Source organism: Zosterops lateralis (genome assembly GCF_965231275.1).
Source record: "Zosterops lateralis genome assembly, chromosome: 30".
NCBI lineage: Eukaryota > Metazoa > Chordata > Aves > Passeriformes > Zosteropidae > Zosterops > Zosterops lateralis.
The window spans coordinates 1,500,156-1,518,068 of record NC_139790.1 but is presented as its reverse complement, the minus strand read 5'-3'; the positions used below and the strand labels follow the sequence as shown (position 1 = coordinate 1,518,068).

At 54.6% G+C, this 17,913-nt stretch overlaps 3 protein-coding genes across 4 annotated transcripts in view; 1 reads left to right on the top strand and 2 right to left on the bottom strand.

Annotated features, from left to right (window-relative positions):
- Positions 1–3,746: 3,746 nt before the first annotated feature.
- NPM2 (nucleophosmin/nucleoplasmin 2) lies at positions 3,747–7,974 on the bottom strand (the record flags this gene model as incomplete). Its single annotated transcript, XM_083880400.1, has 6 exons — positions 7,882–7,974; positions 6,892–6,980; positions 5,868–5,984; positions 4,854–4,947; positions 3,911–4,035; positions 3,747–3,779 (listed from the first exon to the last, which is right to left on the bottom strand). Exons 1-6 carry the CDS (start codon positions 7,937–7,939, stop codon positions 3,747–3,749), a joined length of 516 nt encoding a protein of 171 aa, XP_083736526.1. The 5' UTR covers positions 7,940–7,974.
- Positions 7,975–8,642: 668 nt separating this feature from the next.
- Positions 8,643–12,009, top strand: PBDC1 (polysaccharide biosynthesis domain containing 1). Its single transcript, XM_083880276.1, has 6 exons — positions 8,643–8,701; positions 8,826–8,891; positions 9,919–9,978; positions 10,070–10,210; positions 11,550–11,661; positions 11,746–12,009. Exons 1-6 carry the CDS (start codon positions 8,666–8,668, stop codon positions 11,853–11,855), a joined length of 525 nt encoding a protein of 174 aa, XP_083736402.1. The 5' UTR covers positions 8,643–8,665; the 3' UTR covers positions 11,856–12,009.
- A 3,425-nt stretch (positions 12,010–15,434) lies between these two features.
- Positions 15,435–17,913, bottom strand: part of XPO7 (exportin 7) — a 44,187-nt gene continuing 41,708 nt past the window's right edge. For both annotated transcript variants that reach the window (XM_083880350.1, XM_083880351.1), the window contains exon 28: positions 15,435–16,368. In XM_083880350.1, coding sequence (XP_083736476.1) covers positions 16,275–16,368 — 94 coding nt within the window. In that variant the 3' untranslated portion in view covers positions 15,435–16,274. The remainder of the gene's footprint in view (positions 16,369–17,913) is intronic.

Here is a 17,913-nt window from a genome sequence, read left to right as displayed (position 1 = left end):
GAGGAGAATTAAGCGGCATCATGACGAAGCAGATATCGCCCCGCCGCTCCTCCCCGGCCGCAAAGAGGGAGGAAAAAATGGGAATAACGCGGCTCTGAGTCGGTGTCAGGGATAAATCGGGGCATCAGAACCGTCCTCAGCCCCCTCTGGGGGGATTTTTGGGTACCCCCGGTCCCTCTGGGGATGGGGATGTTGAGGGTCTCACGGGGAGAGCTGGAGCCACCCCAGGGTGGGTTTGGGGGGTGCTGCACCCACCCCCCCCCCCCCCCCCCACTGCCCTGGGAGGGGATTTCCATCCCCCGATTCCATTTGGGAACCGGCCAAAAACACAAAAACAAGCGCTGGGCTCTGGATGGAGGAGCCGCTGCCCCTCAAAGCCCCCATGGCTCTGGGGGTGGCGGGGCTGGGGCAGGGCTGGGGAGGCTGCGGTCACCTCCATCCCTTTGGAGCCACCAGGAAGGTGATTCCTCCATCCCAGCCCATCCCAGCCCGGCCCGGGAGCGGCGGGGGCCGCGCTGGTGCCGCAGCGCCGGATCCGGAGTCTATTCCCGGCTCTGTGTGTGGGAGCGCTGCCTGGAGACAGCGGCTCCTTCCTGGGGCTGCTCCTCCTCGCTGCTGCTGCCTCAGTTTCCCCCCCTGTCCACCCCCAGCCCGGCTCAGGAAAAGGTTCCCGGCTCCTTTCTGGGTGCACATCTGGGTGCGCACATCTGGATGATGGCAGAGCCCGGGGTGTGTCCGGGCTGCACATCTGGGCGGAAACACACGCCGGGCTGCACATCTGGATTTGAGGGGGGGGATTTATAGGCCCAGAGGGGAACACCTGGAGGGATGGGGGGAACTCACACTCCCGTCCTTCACCGCCGGAGCATCCCCCGCTCCCAGGGGGGCTCCGTGCCCGTCAATAACCCCAGGCCGCCCCTCGCCCTCCCCTCGCCCGCCGCTAACCCAGTTTCTCAGGCATGAAGAGGATCTGAGCGGCTGCTCGGCGGTGCCACCCGCCCCCCCCAGGGGCTGTTCCTGACCCGGCCTGGCTCGCCCGGCGCTCCCCGGTGCCCCCAGAGAGGAGTTTGGGGAGGGTCTGACAGCGGTTCATTCCCCCCTGGTTCATCCCCGATCCCTGACCCAAACGGGGGGTCCTGGGGAGGGGTCCGGCCCTACCTTCAGGGGAGCCCATGGCCCGCCGCGGGCAGCGCTGCGTGTCCGCCGGGAGCCATCCCCGCGCCGAGCATCCCCTCCCCTCCCTGCCCTCCCCTCCCTCCCCTTCCCCTCCCTCCCTGCGCCGCACGCGCGTTGCCACAGCGACCGCCCCCCTCCGCAGCCCGGCAGGGAGCGCGGGGGATGCGGGAGCGGCCCCGGGGAGGGGCGGAGGGTGGGCAGGAGAGGCCTGTGGGCTCAGAGAGGGATGGAGGGTGGGCAGGAGGGTCCTGTGGGCTCAGAGAGGGATGGAGGGTGGGCAGGAGGGTCCTGTGGGCTCAGAGAGGGATGGAGGGTGGGCAGGAGAGGCCTGTGGGCTCAGAGAGGGATGGAGGGTGGGCAGGAGGGTCCTGCGAGCTCAGTGAGGGATGGAGGGTGGGCAGGAGAGGCCTGTGGGCTCAGTGAGGGATGGAGGGTGGGCAGGAGAGGCCTGTGGGCTCAGAGAGGGATGGAGGGTGTGCAGGAGCATCCTGTGGATTCAAAGAGGGATGGAGGATGAGCAGGAGCAGCCTTCGGCCTCACTGAGAGGTGGAGGATTTGCAGAACAATCCTCTGGACACACACAGGGGGAGGGAGGATGCGCGGGAGCAGCCCCAGGGCCCGCCGGGAGGGGTGGAGGGTGGGCAGGAGGCTCTTTTGGGCTCAGTGAGGGATGGAGGGAGTGGAGGACAATCCTCCGGATTTAGTGAGAGATGGAGGATGAGCAGGAGCATCCTGTGGATTCAAAGAGGGATGGAGGATGAGCAGGAGCAGCCTTCGGCCTCACTGAGGGATGGAGGATGTGCAGGACAGCCCTGTGGACTCAGAGAGGGATGGAGGGTGAGGAAGAGCATCCTTTGGCCTCATTGAAGGATGAAGGATGTGCAGGACAACCCTGTGGACACACAGAGGGATGGAGGAAGTGCAGGAGCATCCCTCGCCCTCCTCACCCTGTGGGACGGGGCCAAGGATCATCCCCCCATTCCCAAGGGGACACAACCCCTGTGCCTGACCCCAAACTGCCCCCTCTGCCCCCCTGCAGGGTCTGGGGTGACACCCAGGGGAGCCCAGTGACCTCCAGGCTGTGAGGGCTGGCCTGGACACTCCCCAGGGGACAGTCCTGTCATCCCCTGCAGGGTCTGGGGTGACACCCAGGGGAGCCCGGTGACCTCCAGGCTGTGAGGGCTGGCAAGGACCACAGAATTTGGGGTGGCAGGGGGACCCTGGGGGGCTGCAGAGGGCACAACACCTGGGATCCCCTGGGTGCCACAGCAGGGGTGATGTTCTGTGGGGTAAAAATGGGGTACAGGGATGGGAACCCCTCTGGGGGTGATGCCCTATGGGGGGCACAGTGGGTCCCACCCTGGTGTTTCCATATGAGAGAACAGTGGGTCCAACCCTGGTGCCCTTTGGGGGCACAAATCCAGAATTTGGGGGCACTCCCACAGCCCCAAATCCCCAAATTTCGGGTTTGGGGGCAATCCCACAGCCCCGACCCCCCAATCCTGGATTTTCGGGCAATCCCACAGCAGGACATGGAGCCAGGAGTGCAAAATTTGCTTTATTTAAGAATAACCCCACGACCACCACCAGCAGCAGGAGTCACTTTTCACCTTCCCAACACCTGGAAGAGAAAAATAAAAAAACATTTTTATCTTTTTTTGGGGTTTTTTTGGGGGGGTGACCCCACTGCAGGGATGGAATTTGGGGATCATCCCTCACCCCAAAATCCTCACCCAGGACAGGACAATCCCCGTTAATTCTTTGGTGCCGCTTTCCTGCCCCGCCGGGCTCCTCGTCCCTGTGGAAAGAAAAAAACCCAAAATCTGCTTTTTTACCCCAAATTTTTTGGGGTCCAGCACATCCCTGACCCTTTTTCCCCCCTGGGGAGGAATTTTTGGAGGTTTTTTTACCCCCGAGCAGTTCCTACCTTGGCGGGACGGGGGTCGCGGCCGTTCCTGGTTGGGACAGGAGGGTTGGGGTGAGTGTGAAGAGGTTTTCACTCCAAAAAAATCCCAAAAATTTTTGGGGATGAGGGATATGACTATTCCCCCTCCCTGCCTGCCATAGGCTCTTCACACGTCTTGATTAATTAATTAAGTCTGGAATTAATCTCAGGTTGTTTTACCCAAGGTGGGGGAAGAGGAATCCTGTCCCCTCCTTGACCCCTTGGGGTTTTTGGGGTCGTTTTTGAGGTTTTTGGGGGATTTGGGTTTTTTTGTTTGTTTGTTTGGGTTTGTTTTTTTTTTTTTAATTTATTTTTTTGGGTTTTTTGGGGTTTTTTTGGGGGGGTTATTTGGTTTTTTTGGGGTCTATGGGAGTTTGGGTTTATTTTTTTTTGGTTTTTTTGGGGGAGTTTGGGTTTTTTGGGGTGTTTTTTTGGTTTTTTTGGGGGGAGGTTTTTTGGAGTTGTTTCTGAGGTTGTTTTGGGGTAAAAAAAAATTCAACAAATGGGAAACCAGCACAAAAACCATCTCCCAATTAATAAAAATAGTCCAACAAATACAAAACCAGCCCATAACCAATGCTGTGACTGGGATAACCCACCCCAAACCCCCCTGGGGGTCCCACACTCACCTCTCCTCCTCCTTCCCCGCCTTCCTCGGCTGCAGGACAGACACACACAGGGGGACACGGAGGGTGAGGAGTTTCCTCCACACCCAGAGATGAAATTTGTGGGTTATCCCATTAAAAATAGAGGGATTTGGGGTCTCTGTGACCCCAAAACTGCTCTGACCTTGGCGGGGCCGTTGTGCCGGGCTCGGGACCCTCGCCGGGGTCTCTCGGGGGTCTCGTCCTCCTCCGACTCCTCCGAGTCCTCCGAGTCCAGATCCCACTCTGACTCCGAGCTCAGCTCCATCACTGGGGAGAGGCCGGGTGAGCCCCCAGACCCCGCTCGGGGTGAGGGGACCCCAAAAATGGTTGGGTGTGTGAGAGGGGACACCTCGACATCCATGGGACATGGGGGGACACCTCGACACAGGGGGACACCCCAATACTGACTGGACACAAGGGAGGGGACCCCAATCCTCACTGGACACAGGGGGACACCTCAACATTGGTGGGGGGGGGGACACACCCTGGCACTCTTTGGACATTGGGGGACCCCAATCCTCACTGGACACATGAGGGGACACCCCGACACTCAATGGACACAAGGGAGGGGACACCCCAATATTCACTGGACACAGGGGGACACTCTGGACACAGGGGGACACTCTGGCCTTCATGGGACACTTGGAGGGGACCCCAATCCTCACTGGACATGAGGAGGGGACACCCCAACACTCACGGGACACAGGGCAGGGGACACCTCAACCCTCACTGGACACACAAGGGGACATCCCAATCCTCCCTGGACACATGAGAGGGGACACAGGGGAGGGGACACCCCGACACTCACCGGACACAGGGCTGGGGATGGGACACAGGGAGGGGACCCAGGGGAGGGGACACAGGGAGGGGACATCTCGACCCTCACTGGACACAGGGAGGGGACCCAGGGGAGGGGACACAGGGGAGGGGACACAGGAGGTGAGGGGACCCAGGGGAGCGGAGGGGACCCTCATTGGACACAGGGCGGGGGACACAGGAGGGGAGGGGACCCAGGGGACGGGATCCAGGGGAGGGGACCCAGGGGACACAGGGAGGGGACCCAGGGGAGGGGAGGGGACCCTGACCGGACACGTGCTGCCCGCTGACATGCACCGGGCCGCTCCCGGCCCGCAGGCGGAACGTCACCGGAGGAGTCACTTCCAGCCCGTTCAGCACCACCTGGGAAAGGGGGTGGGAACAACCCCGGGCAGCCCCCAGACCCACAGAGCCTTCAGACCCCTCCCCAGAGCCCTCCAGAACCTCCCAAACCCCTCCAGATCCCCCAGAGCCCCCAGACCCCCCAAAACCCCCGAGACCGCCCAAACCCCCCAGACCCCCCTAAACTCCCAGACCCCTTCAGACCCCCCAAGACCCTCCAGACCCCCCAATCCCCCAGACCCCCCCAGACCCCCCTAAACTCCCAGACCCCCCCAGACCCACCAGACCCCCCAATCCCCCAGACCCACCAGACCCCCAAACTCCCAGACCCCCCCAGACCCCCAAATCCCCCCAAGACCTCCCAGACCCCCCAGAACACCCTAAACCCTCCAGACCCCCCAAAACCCCCCTAAATCCCCAAAGCCCCCCAGACCCCTCAGACCCCCCCAGATACCCCCAGATCCCCGAATTCCACCAGACCCGCCCAGACCCCACAGAACCCCCTAAAACCTCCAGACCCCCAAAACCCCCCTAAACCCCCGAAGCCCCCCCGACCCCCCAGACTCCTAAAACCCCCCAGACTCCCTAGAGCCCCCCAGACCCCCCCAGAGCCCCCAGATCCCCCAGACCCCTCAGAGCCCCCCAGACCCCCTCAGAGCCCCCAGATCCCCCAGACCCCTCAGAGCCCCCCAGACCCCCCCAGAGCCCCCAGATCCCCCAGACCCCCTCAGAGCCCCCAGATCCCCCAGACCCCTCAAACACCCCCAGACTCTCCAGAGCCCCCAAACACACCAAAATCCCCCAAAGCCCCCCAGACCCCCTAAAGCCCCCAGACCCCCCAAAACCCCCAGACCCCCCAAAGCCCCTCAGACCCCCCAAACCCCCCTAAATCCCCAAAGTCCCCCAGAACCCCCAAAGCCCCCCAGACCCCCAGACCCCACCATGGGCAGCAGGGATGGTTTCAGGGTGGCGATGGGGAGCCACACTCGGTTGTCGCTGTCGCCGCTCGTCACCTCCACCGTGTGGAATTCATCCCGCGCCGCCGGCGCCAGGCAGATCTGGGGGAGAGGGAAAATAAGGGAAATTTTTGGGATTCTCCCCAAAAAAATCCTCACTCGGCACCAAAAATCATCAAATTAACTGCCCCTAAAGCCCACCAAATTACCCCCCTCAAAAAAAAATGAAAACCCACCAAATTAACCCTCCTAAAAAAAACCCCAAACCACTCAAATTAATCCCCCCAAAACCCCAATCCCCACCAAATTAACCACCCCCAAAAACCCCCAAAATAACCCCCCCCCAAAAACCCCAAACCCACCAAATTAACCACCCAAAAAAACCCCCAAACCACCAAATTAACCGGTCAAAACCCCCTCAAAACCCCACCAAATTAACCCTCAAAAACAATCCTCACACCCCACCAAATGAACCCCTCAAAAATCCCAATCCCACCAAGTTAACCCCTGCAAAAAACCCCAAACAATCCCCCAAAAACCGCCAAACCCCACCAAATAAACCCCTCTAAAAAAAACCCCAAAACCCCCAAACCCCACCAAATAAACCCCTCTAAAAACCCCCCTAAATTAACCCCAAACCCACCAAATCAACCACCCAAAACCCCCCAAACCCCACCAAATAAACCCCTCTAAAAAAAACCCCAAAACCCCCAAACCCCACCAAATAAATCCCTCTAAAAAAACCCCCAAATCCCCCAAACCCCACCAAATAAACCCCTCTAAAAAACCCTAAATTAACCCCAAATTAACCACCAAAAAAACCCCAAACCCTCCAAAACACCCCCCAAAAAACCCCTCAAAACAACCTAAAAAAGACCCCAAACCACCCCCAAAAAACCCCCAAACCACCCAAAAAAACCCCCAAACCACCCCCCAAAAAACCCCAGACCACCCCAAAAATCCCAAAACAACCCTAAATCCCTCTTGGGGTGTTTTTGGGGTCACAGACCGTGTAGAGCACCAGCTGCTGCTGCTCGTCCCGCCCGTCCCGGGACACCCTGAAGGTGTAGGAACGTTTGTCCCCGCTCAGCTCACACCCTAATGGGACACCGGGGGAATTTGGGGTTGTTTATGGGGTTTTTGGGGTGTTTATTGGGGTTTTTGGGGTGTTTGGGATTTTTGGAGTGATTGGGGGTTTTGGTTTTTTTGGGGGGTTTTGGGGTGTTTAAGGATATTTGGGTTGTTTGGGGTGTTTGGGGTTGTTTATCAGATTCTTGGGGGTTTGGGGCTTTTGGAGGTTTTTGGGGTTGTTTATGGGGGTTTTGGGGCTTTTGGGGTTGTTTGGGGTGTTTGGGGTTTAGGGTTGTTTGTGGTGTTTGGGGTTGTTTATGGGGTTTTGGGGGTATTTGGGCTTTTGGAGGTTTTTAGAGTGTTTGGGGTTGTTTATGGGGGTTTTGGGGCTTTTGGGTATTTGGGGTTGTTTGGGGTGTTTGGGGCTTTTGGGTATTTGGGGTTGTTTATGGGGGTTTTGGGGCTTTTGGGGTTGTTTGTGGTGTTTGGGGTTGTTTATGGGGTTTTGGGAGTGTTTGGAGTATTTGGACTGTTTAGGATTGTTTATGGGGTTTTTGGGGTATTTGGGGTTTTTCGCATTGTTTGAGGTGTTTGGGTTGTTTGGGGGTGTTTTTGAGGTGTTTGGGGGTTTTGGGGATTTTGTGGTTGTTTGGGTTTTTTTGGGTTGTTTAAGGTGTTTGGGCGTTTTGGGAGTTTTGGGGGTTTTTGGGATTTTTGGAGTGTTTGAGGGTGCTTGAGGTGTTTTGAGGTGTTTGGGGTGTTTAAGGTATTTGGGCGTTTTGGGTGTTTTGGGTGTTTTGAGGTGTTTGAGGTGTTTGGTATCTTTGGGATGTTTGGGGTGTTTGGTGTGTTTGGGCTGTTTGGCATATTTGGGTTTTTTGGGGTTGTTTGGGGTGTTTTTTGGGTGTTTTTGGGGTGCCCCACTCACCCCAAAGGATGGAGACGGGCCTGGCGCAGGGGCTGCCGGGGCTGTCCGACAGGGACATGGCTGGGGACGGTGACAACGGTGACAACAACCCTGGGGGGGGGACACAGGCAGTGGGGTCACCTCACGGACAGAGGGGTGACCCCATAGACAGCGGGGTCACCCCACAGAGTTAATTAGTGTTAATTAGTTAATGAACCCCTCAGGAGTGGCTGCTAATGAGGGTGAGAGACCCCCTGTCACCGATCTGTCACAGGTCGCGTCCTTGGTGTCTCCGCGTGTCCCCTCGCCCGGAGTGGCCCTCGGTGTCCCCCCCTGTCCCGTCCATGTCCCTCCCCTGTCCCCTCAGTCCCTCAGTCCCCTCATGTCCCCTCAGTCCCCTCTGTCCTGTGTCCCCTCAGTCCCCCCAGTCCCCTCATGTCCCCTCATGTCCCCTCAGTCTCCTCAGTCCCGTCATGTCCCCTCAGTCCCTCAGTCCCTCAGTCCCCTCAGTCCCGTCATGTCCCCTCATGTCCCCTCAGTCCCTCAGTCCCCTCAGTCTCTCTCCCCGATCCCCCTCAGTCCCGTCATGTCCCCTCAGTCCCTCAGTCCCCTCAGTCCTCCCAATCCCCTCAGTCCCCTCAGTCCCTTCATGTCCCCTCAGTCCCCTCAGTCCTCCCAATCCCCTCAGTCCCCTCAGTCCCCGCAGTCCCTTCATGTCTCCTCAGTCCCCTCATGTCCCCCCGTCCCTCAGTCCCTCAGTCCCGCCCTGTCGGTGGGCGGGGCGGCCCCTCCCCTTCCGGCAGCGATGGCGGCGGCGGGGCTGGCGGGCCTGGCGGGGCTGGTGAGACTGGGGGGGACTGGGGGGGACTGGGGACACTGAGGGGACACTGAGGGGACCCCCTGTGACCCCGGGACCATGGGGGGCCGTGTCCCCGCCGTGTCGCAGCCCCGTGTCCCCCCCGCAGGGCCCCGGAGAGGCCGCGGCGGCCGCTCAGGCGCTGGCGCTGCCCGCGGAGGCCTTCGGCAACGACGTGAGTGCGGGTGGGGGAGATTGGGGGGAGACTGGGGGACTGGGGGGACTGGGGGGGACTGGGGGGCTGGGGGGACCGGGAGCACTGGGGAGGACTGAGGGGACTGGGGGGGACTGGGGAGACTGAGGGGAGTGGGGGAGACTGGGGGGACTGGGGTCATGGAAGGGACTGGGAGGGACACTGGAAACACTGGGGGGACTGCGGGGACTGGAGGGGCTGGGGGAGATTGAGGGGACTGGGGGGACGGGGGACACTGGGGGGACTGGGAGCACTGGAAAGGACTGGGATACTGGGGGGACTGGGGACACTGAGGGGGACTGGGGAGGACTGAGAGGACTGGGGAGGGCTGGGAGCACTGGGAGGGACTGGGGACACTGGACAGTGCGGGGCACTGGGGACACTGGGGGATTGGGGACACTGGGGAGGACTGGGGGCATTGAGGTGACATGGGGGGGCTGGGGGACTGGGGACACCTCGGGGGCTGGGGGAGACTGGGGGGACTTAGGCGGACACTGAGGGGACTGGGGGGATGGGGACACTGGGGGGAACTGGGGACACTGGGAGGAACTGGAGGGCCTGGGGGACACTGGGGGGGACTGGGGGCATTGAGGGGACTGGGAGCACTGTGAGGGACTGGGGACACTGGGGGGTCTGGGGGGACTGATGGGACTGAGGGGACTGGGAGAGACTGGGGGGAACGGGGGGACTGGGGACACTGGGGGGGACTGGGAACACGGGGGGCTTTATTGGGAGGGAGTCCCAGTTTTGGGGGGGTCTCAGTCCCAGCAGGGGGGTCCCAACCTTATCTCCTGAGAGGAGGAGGAGAAAAACCCCAAAAACCCCAACCCCAAAAAGAAGAAACCCCCAGAACAGGAGGCCAGGAACCCCAAAAGGGAAGAAAAAACCCCTCAAGGCAGGGAAAAAAAACCCAAAAAAGAGGAGAGTGACCCCAAAACGGGACAAGGGACCCCTTGGAGGGGCCATTTGTCCCCAGGACATGTCCCAGCTGTCCCCTGTCCTTGTCCAGCCCCGCGTGGAGCTGGCCTGGGCCATGAAGGCTCATCAGCACGCCCAGGTCTACTTCAACGTGAGTTTACCACCTCCCCTGGGGTGGTTTTTTTTGGGGTGGGGGATCATTTTTGGGGCTTCCCAGCTGATCTCCCACCTCCCCCTCACAGCTGATCTCCTCGGTGGACCCCAAATTCCTCAACCTTACCAAGGTGGACGACCTGATCTACCAGGAATTCCGGGAAACCTTCCGGGAGCTGCGGGTGGATCTGCTGGACCCCGAGGAGCTCAAATCCGAGCCGGCCAAGGCGGTGGGTGAACGAGTTTTGTATTTTTTTTTAATGGTTTTGATCTCTCTGAGACTTCCTGGCTCGTCCCTGCTCCAAGGTCACGGAGATTAAAACTCAGGAGAGGTTTTTTTAACTCTCTCTCTGAGGTTTATCCTCCTTATCTGCTCCCAAACTCACGGGATGTGTGAGCTCTGCTGGGGAAGGTGGGAAAATGGCCTCTCCCCGCTCCTCCCAAGGACTTTTAAACAATTAGCAAAACCAATTAAAAGGCAACACCGGGGTTGTTTTTGTTTTTAACCCAATTGAAGGGGGGTCAGTGGCCGCAGTGCGACGGTCACTGACCAATGGGGAGGTCACTCTGACCCCGAGGAGGAGGAAGGAAAGTGGAGAGTGACACCCAAAATTCTCCATCTTGAGTCTTGTGGGTGTTGCTGGACACCAAAATCCTAAATCTGAAGTTTTTAGGATTCCCAACAGATCTCCAGGGGATTTTGTCATATTTTTTTCTGGGATTTTTGGGGTGCATTGAGGGATTAGGGGGCTGCACTGGGAGGGAGTCACAGATTTTGGGGTCTCTGCCCTGGGGGTCCCAGATTTGATGGGGTTTTGGCTTTTGGGGTCCCTGTCCTGGGGGTTCCTGTCATTGCAGGGGGGTCCCACATTTGATGGGGTTTCAGCTTTTGGAGTCCTTGTTCTGGGAGGGAGTCACAGATTTGGGGGTTCCAACTTTAGGGGTCCCTGTTGTGTGAGGGGGTCCCAGTCCTGGGAGGTTTCCCCAGCTCTGGGGGTCCCAATTTTCAGGGTGTCCCAGTCCTTGAGGGTTCCCCAGCTTTGGGGGTTCCAACTTTTGAGGTGTCCCAGTCCTGTGAGGGTTCCCCAGCTTTGGAGGTCCCAACATTTGGGGTCACAGTCCTGGGAGGGTTCCCCAGCTTTGGGAATTCCAACTTTTGGGTTCTCCAGCTTTTTGGGTTCCAACTTTTGGGGTCCCAATCCTGGGAGAGTTCCACATCTTTGGGGGTTCCAGTTGTTGGTGACCCAGTGCTGTGAGGGTTCCCTAGCTTTGGGGGTTCCAACTTTTGGGGTGTTCCTGTCCCTGGGAAGGTTCTCTGGCTTTTTGGGTCCCAACTTTTGGGTTCTCCAGCTTTTGGGGTCCCCAGCTTTGGGGGGGGTCCAGTTTTTGGTGTCCCAGTCCTTGTGAACGTTCCCCATCTTTAGGGGTCCCAACTTTCGTGTTCTCCAGCTTTTGAGGTTCCCACTTTTGGGGTGTCCCAATCCCTGTGAGGGTCCCCCATCTTTGTGGCTCCCAACTTTTGGCTTCCCCATCTTCGAGGGTCCCAATTTCCAGTCTCCCCCTGCCCAGAAGTGGCGCCCGTTCTGTCTCCGCTTCGAGGGGCTGGTGGAGGATTTCAACTACGGGACTCTGCTGCGCCTGGACTCCCGCAGGGAATACTCTGAGGAAAACACCATTTTCGGTGAGAAACGGGGCCTGAGGGGCCGGGGGAGGACTCCTACCCCACAAATCCACCCTGGGGTTGATCTTTTTCCCTTTTTTTCAGCCACCAGGATCCAGTTTTTCGCCATCGAGATCGCCCGGAACAGGGAGGGCTGCAACGACCACGTTTACAGCAGGGCCAGGGAGACACAGGAGGAGGAGAAATCAGGATGAGGATTTGGGAATTTGGGGAGGGATGAGGAGGGGCAGGAGCCCCCCGGAGTGCCCCAGTCCATTTCCCAACTTTGGGAAAGTTCTGGAAGGATGGAAGGGGCTGGAGCTGCTTCTGCTCCTCCTCCAGCTGTAAATAAATTATTTTCAAATCTCAGATCTTGGTGTTGGGATCCCCCTGTTGGAAAATCCCAAATCCCTGTTTGGGAGGGTTCACTGGGGTGTTTGTTCCCCCACTCCCCTCGTAGGTGTGGGGGAGGCTGTTCCCTAAAAATTGGGTGAAAAATTCAGGATTTGGGGCCAAATCCGGGTGGGTTTTGGTCAGAGCTTTGCTCACTCTGATTGAAGGATCATCCTTCAAAATAAATTTGGGGATTTTGGGATTTGATTGGGAAAAGGAAAGGCCTGGGGGTGTTGGGGAGACCTTGGGATGAAGAGGGAGAGTCCTGGAGGGTTTTGGGGTGCTCAGGGTGAGCAGCTCAGGAGGAGATATCTTGGAATTCTGAGAGGAATCTTGGGGTTCTGGGGAGAACTTGGTTTGCAGAGAGATCCTGGATTGAGGGGGGGAAACTTGGGGTGCTGGGGGAGATCTCAGGGTGCAGGAGGGGAGAGTTTTGGGTCCTGGGGATGACCCTTGGGGCTCTGGGGTGACTCTCAGGGTCTTGGGGTGACCCTCGGGGCATTCTCAGGGCTCTGGGGTCACCCTGGGGGAACTCTCAGTGCTTTGGGGACACTCTCAGGACTCTGGGGTGACCCTTGGGGCTCTCAGGACACTCTCAGGGCTCTTGGGTGACTGTGAGGGAACTTTCAGGGCTCTGGGGACACTCTCAGGGCTATGGGGACAATCTCTGTGTTCTGGGGTCACCACTGGGGTCCTGGGGTGCCTCTGGGGACACTCTCAGGGCTCTGGGGACACTCTCAGTGCCCTGGGGGCACTACTGGGGTCCTGGGGTGACCGTGGGGGTTCCGGGGTGACCCTCTGGGCACTCTTGGGGTCCCGGGGTGCCCCTGGGGGCTCTGGGGACACTCTCTGTGTTCTGGGGTGACCCTGGGGGTCCTGGGGTGCCCCTGGGGGCTCTGGGGACGCTCTGTTCCAGGGGTGACCCTGGGGACATTCTCAGGGCTTTGGGGACATTCTGGGAGTCCCGAGGTGCCTCGGGGGGATCTGGGGACACTCTCGGGGCTCTGGGGACACTCTGGGGGTCTCGAGGTGCCTCGGGGAACTCTGGGGACACTCTCGGGGCTCTGGGGACACTCTGGGGGTCTCGAGGTGCCTCGGGGGGCTCTGGGGACACTCTCGGGGCTCTGGGGACACTCTGGGGGTCTCGAGGTGCCTCGGGGGGCTCTGGGGACACTCTTGGGGCTCTGGGGACACTCTCAGTTCTCTGGGGACACTCTCTGTGCCCTGGGGTGACCCTGGGGGTCCCGGGGGGCGCAGGCAGAGCCGTGGCAGTAGAAACCATTGAGTTTTATTTGCAGTCACAAATGCTTACACTGTTTGCAGCAAACACCCCGACATCAACCAGCATCTGCTCACGGGGAAAGGACCCAACACACAATCGCCAGGGGAGGGGGGAACCAACAACAACAACGACAGGGGAACCAAAAACCCCGAGAGAAAATAAAATTAAAATAAGGGTGGGAAAAAAAAAATCAACAACGGAACGAAAAAATCCTGAAATAAAATTAAAATAAGGGAAAAAACCCCCAACAATGGAACCAAAAAATCCTGAAATAAAATTAAAATAAGGGAAAAAAACCCCCAACAATGGAACCAAAAAATCCTGAAATAAAATAAGGGGAAAAATAAAAAGACGGAACCAAAAAATCACAAAAGAAAATAAAATTAAAATAAGAGGGAGGGAAAATAAAAATCAACGTTGGGACCAAAAATCACGAAAGAAAATGAAAATTAAAATAAGAGCGAGGAAAAAAAAAAAAAACCCAAAAGACCAAAAAGACAGTGGAACAAAAAATCCCAAAATAAAATTAAAATAAGAGAGAAAAAAAACCAACCCAAAAAACAACAGAACCAAAAATCCTGAGAGAAAATAAAAATTAAAATAAGGATAAAAAAAAAAAAAAAACCAAAAAAAGGGAACCAAAACTCTCCAAATAAAATAAGGAGAAAAAAAAAAAAAAAAAAAGAAAAACCAACGATGGAACCAAAAAATCCCGAAAGAAAATAAAATAAGGGAAAAAAAACCCCCAACAACGGAACCAAAAATCCCAAAATAAAATAAAATAAAGGGAGAGAAAAATAAAATAAAATAAAATAAACCTCAAATCAAATTCCAAGAGCGTCTGGGAAGAGAAAACCGAAGGCCCAAAAGGCCCCGAGTGTGTTATTTTTTATTTTTTAGGGGGGGAAAGAGCTGAGCAGGAGGAAACACACGACGAGCAGCGACACCAGAGGGGGAAACGGGGCCAAGGGGGTCCCTCCCCTCAATCCCCTGGGATTGATCGTTTTTGGGATCAATCCACACCCCAAACACCCCAAAGATCCCAAATATCGATTACTGGGGTCACGACTCTGCAGGGGAAAATGGATTTGTCGCCAACGTCGGGATAAATCCTCCAGAGTGCGGCCACAGCCTGCAACAGCCCGGGAAATGGGAATGGGGAAAGGGGGAAGGAGGGGGAAAAGGAGAAAGAGGAGGAGGAAAAGGAGGAAAAATAAGAGGAAAAGGAGGAGGAAAAGAAGGAGAAAAAGGGGAGGGAAAGGAGGAGGAAAAGGAGGAAAAGAGGAAAAAGGAAAAGGAGAAGAAGGAGGAAAAGAAGGAGGAAAAGGAGGAGAAAAGAAGGAGAAAAGGAGGAGAAGAGGAGAAAAAGGAGGAAGAAAAAGAGGAGGAATAAGAGGAAAATGAGAAGAAAAAGGAGGAGAAAAGGAGGGAAAAGAGGAGGAAAATGAGGAGGAAAAGGATGAGGAAAAGGATGAGGAGAAAAGGAGGAAGAGGAGGAGAAGGAGGAAAAAAAGGAGGAGAAAAGGAGGAAAAGGAGGAGAAAAAGAAGGAGGAAAAGAAGGAGGAAAAAGAGGAGGAAAAGGAAGAGAAAAGAAGGAGGACAAGGAGAAAAAGGGGGAAGAATAGGAGGAGAAAAGGAGGAAAAGGAGGAGGAAAAAGAGGAAGGAAAAGGAGAAGGAAAAGGAGAAAAAGGAGGAGAAAAGGAGGAGAAAAAGGAGGAAGAAAAAGAGGAGGAATAAGAGGAAAAGGAGAAGAAAAAGGAGGAGAAAAGGAGGGAAAAGAGGAGGAAAAGGAGGAGAAAAGAAGGAAAAAGAAGAGGAAAAGGAGGAGGAAAGGAGGGGTTTCTGCCCCAGGGGGAAGGAGGGACACCCACGAGCGAGCACAAACGGAGGGGTCACGTCATGGCTTCGAGTTCCCGAGAACGAGGGCGAGACGGGACCGGGGAAATCGTCATTTTCTTTTTTTTTTTAATCCTTTTTTTTTTTTGGAAAGGGTTGGGAGGGGTGGGGTGTGTGGGGGCTTAATAAGAAAAAATATACATTTGGAATTTTACAATGCCTTTTTTTTTTTTTGTGGTTGTTTTTATTTTTTATTTTATTATTTATTATTATTATTATTATTTTTAAAATTTTTTTTTTGTCGGTTTTTTAAATTTTTTTTTTTGTCGGGTTTTTTTTTTTTTTAATTTTTTTTTTTGTGTCCTTTTTTTTTTTTTTTTTGAAGTTATTTTGCTTCTCTCTCTCTCTCTCTCTCTCTCTAAGGATCATCTCAAGTAAATAATCTTTGCACTTTCACACAGCCAAACCCCCCCTCGCCCAGTAAAGCTTCAGGCCACACTTTCCTCACTCTCATTCACCACCCTCACACCAGCACCGGGTGCACCAGGACTCTGTAAAAATTTCAATCACACTTTAGTTTTTTTTTTTGTCTTTTTTTTTCCCTCATTTTATCATCTTTTTTTTTTTTTTTTTTTTTTTGTGATTTTTTTTGCCTTTTTTTAGTGTTTTTTTTTCTGCGCTTTTTTTTTCTTTATTTTTTTTTTCTTTCTTTTTTTTGTTTTTTTTTTTTGTTTTTTTTTTTCTGTCTCGTTTTTCTGAAACTCAGAATATAAACCTTGCTCCAAAATGTTATGAAAAAATGTACATTATTTTTTTTTTTTTTGTTTTGTGTTTTGTTTTTATACAAGGCAGGCTTCTCTCAGCAGAGCTCTGGCGCTTCCACATTCCAGCCAGGGAAGGGAAAAAAATAAACAAACAAACAAAAAAAAAAACCAACAAAAAAAAAAACCCCAAAAAACAAGAGAGAGACAAACGGACAACCCTCGGAATTCCTGGATTCTGCCCTTCCCACGGGAGGGAGGAATAAACCACCTGGCCAGGTGAGCTCTGCTGCTCCCTCCTCCCCTGGGGGGGGTTTGGGGAGGCCCTGGGGTCGTTCCCTCGGCGGGGCCGGGGCTGTGTCAGCTCATCATGTCGTTGCTGTTGACGCCGTAGCTCGAGTTCTTCATGGAGTCGTTGACCTCCCTCCGGAACGCCGAGAGGTTCTGGGTGAACCTGGGGGACAGGGGGAGAGGCGCTGTCATTATTCCAGCATTCCGTCATTCATTCCGTCATCATTCCAACATTATTCCATCATTATTCCAGCATTCCGTCATTATTCCATCCTTATTCTGTCATTGTTCCATCATTCCGTCATTATTCCGTCATTCCAACATTATTCCAGCATTCATTCCATCATTATTCCAACATTCCATCATTCATTCCATCATCATTCCATCACTGTTCCATCATTATTCCAACATTCATTCCATCATTATTCCATCATCATTCCGTCATAATTCCATCACCAATAAACCATTCCATCATCATTCCATTATTCCACCATTATTCCATCATCATTCCACCATTATTCCATCATCATTCCGTCATAATTCCATCACCAATAAATCATTCCATCATCATTCCATTATTCCATCATTATTCCAACATTCATTCCATCATTATTCCATCATCATTCCATTATTCCACCATTATTCCATCATCATTCCATCATTATTCCGTCATTATTCCGTCATTCCAACATTATTTCAACATTCATTCCATCATTATTCCAACATTCCATCATTCATTCCACCATCATTCCATCATCATTCCGCCATTATTCCGTCATTATTCCATCATTCATTCCATCATTATTCCGTCATTATTCCATCATCATTCCATCATCATTCTGTCACTATTCCATCATTATTCTGTCATTATGCCGTCATTCCAGCATCATTCCATCATTATTCCAACATTCCATCATCATTCCATCATCCCATGGGATTGTTCAGCCTGCAGAGGTTCCCTCCCCAGCCCCGGTGGTGTCTCCATTTTCCCCATTTGTTTTCCCCGTTTTCCCGGTTTGTTTTCCCAGTGTTCCCAGTTAGTTTTCCCAGTTTGTTCTCCCAGTTTTCCCATTTGGTTCTCCTGGTTTCCTCTGTCGGTTTCCCAGTGTTCTCAGTTTGTTTCCCTGGTTTGTTTTCCCTGTTTTCCCATTTGATTCTCCCAGTTTTCCCTGTTTGTTCTCCCAGTTTGTTCTCCCACTTTTCCCAGTTTGGTTCTCCCAGTTTCCCCAGTCGGTTCTCCCAGTTTTCCCATTTGATTCTCCCAGTTCTCCCAGTTTGTTCTCCCAGTTTCCCTGTTGGTTCTCCCAGTTTTCCCTGTTGGTTCTCCCAGTTTTCCCAGTCGGTTCTCCCAGTTTTCCCTGTCAGTTCTTCCAGTTTTCCCGGTTGGTTCTCCCACTTTTCCCATTTGATTCTCCCAGTTTTCCCGGTTTGTTCTCCCAGTTTCCCCAGTCGGTTCTCCCAGTTTTCCCATCTGATTCTCCCAGTTTCCCTGTTGGTTCTCCCAGTTTTCCCATTTGATTCTCCCAGTTCTCTCAGTTTGTTCTCCCACTTTTCCCTGTTGGTTCTCCCAGTTCTCCCTGTTGGTTCTCCCAGTTTTCCTGGTCGGTTCTCCCAGTTTTCCCTGTTGGTTCTCCCAGTTCTCCCAGTTTGTTCTCCCAGTTTTCCCGGTTTGTTCTCCCAGTTTCCCCAGTCGGTTCTCCCAGTTTTC

Bases quoted from the DNA above. Each gene is read 5' to 3' on its own strand.
- PBDC1 (XM_083880276.1), top strand. From the start codon at position 8,666: ATGGCGGCGGCGGGGCTGGCGGGCCTGGCGGGGCTG. The intron at 8,702-8,825 runs GTGAGACTGGGG...TCCCCCCCGCAG, and splicing joins TGGCGGGCCTGGCGGGGCTG to GGCCCCGGAGAGGCCGCGGC. The intron at 11,662-11,745 runs GTGAGAAACGGG...CCTTTTTTTCAG, and splicing joins TGAGGAAAACACCATTTTCG to CCACCAGGATCCAGTTTTTC.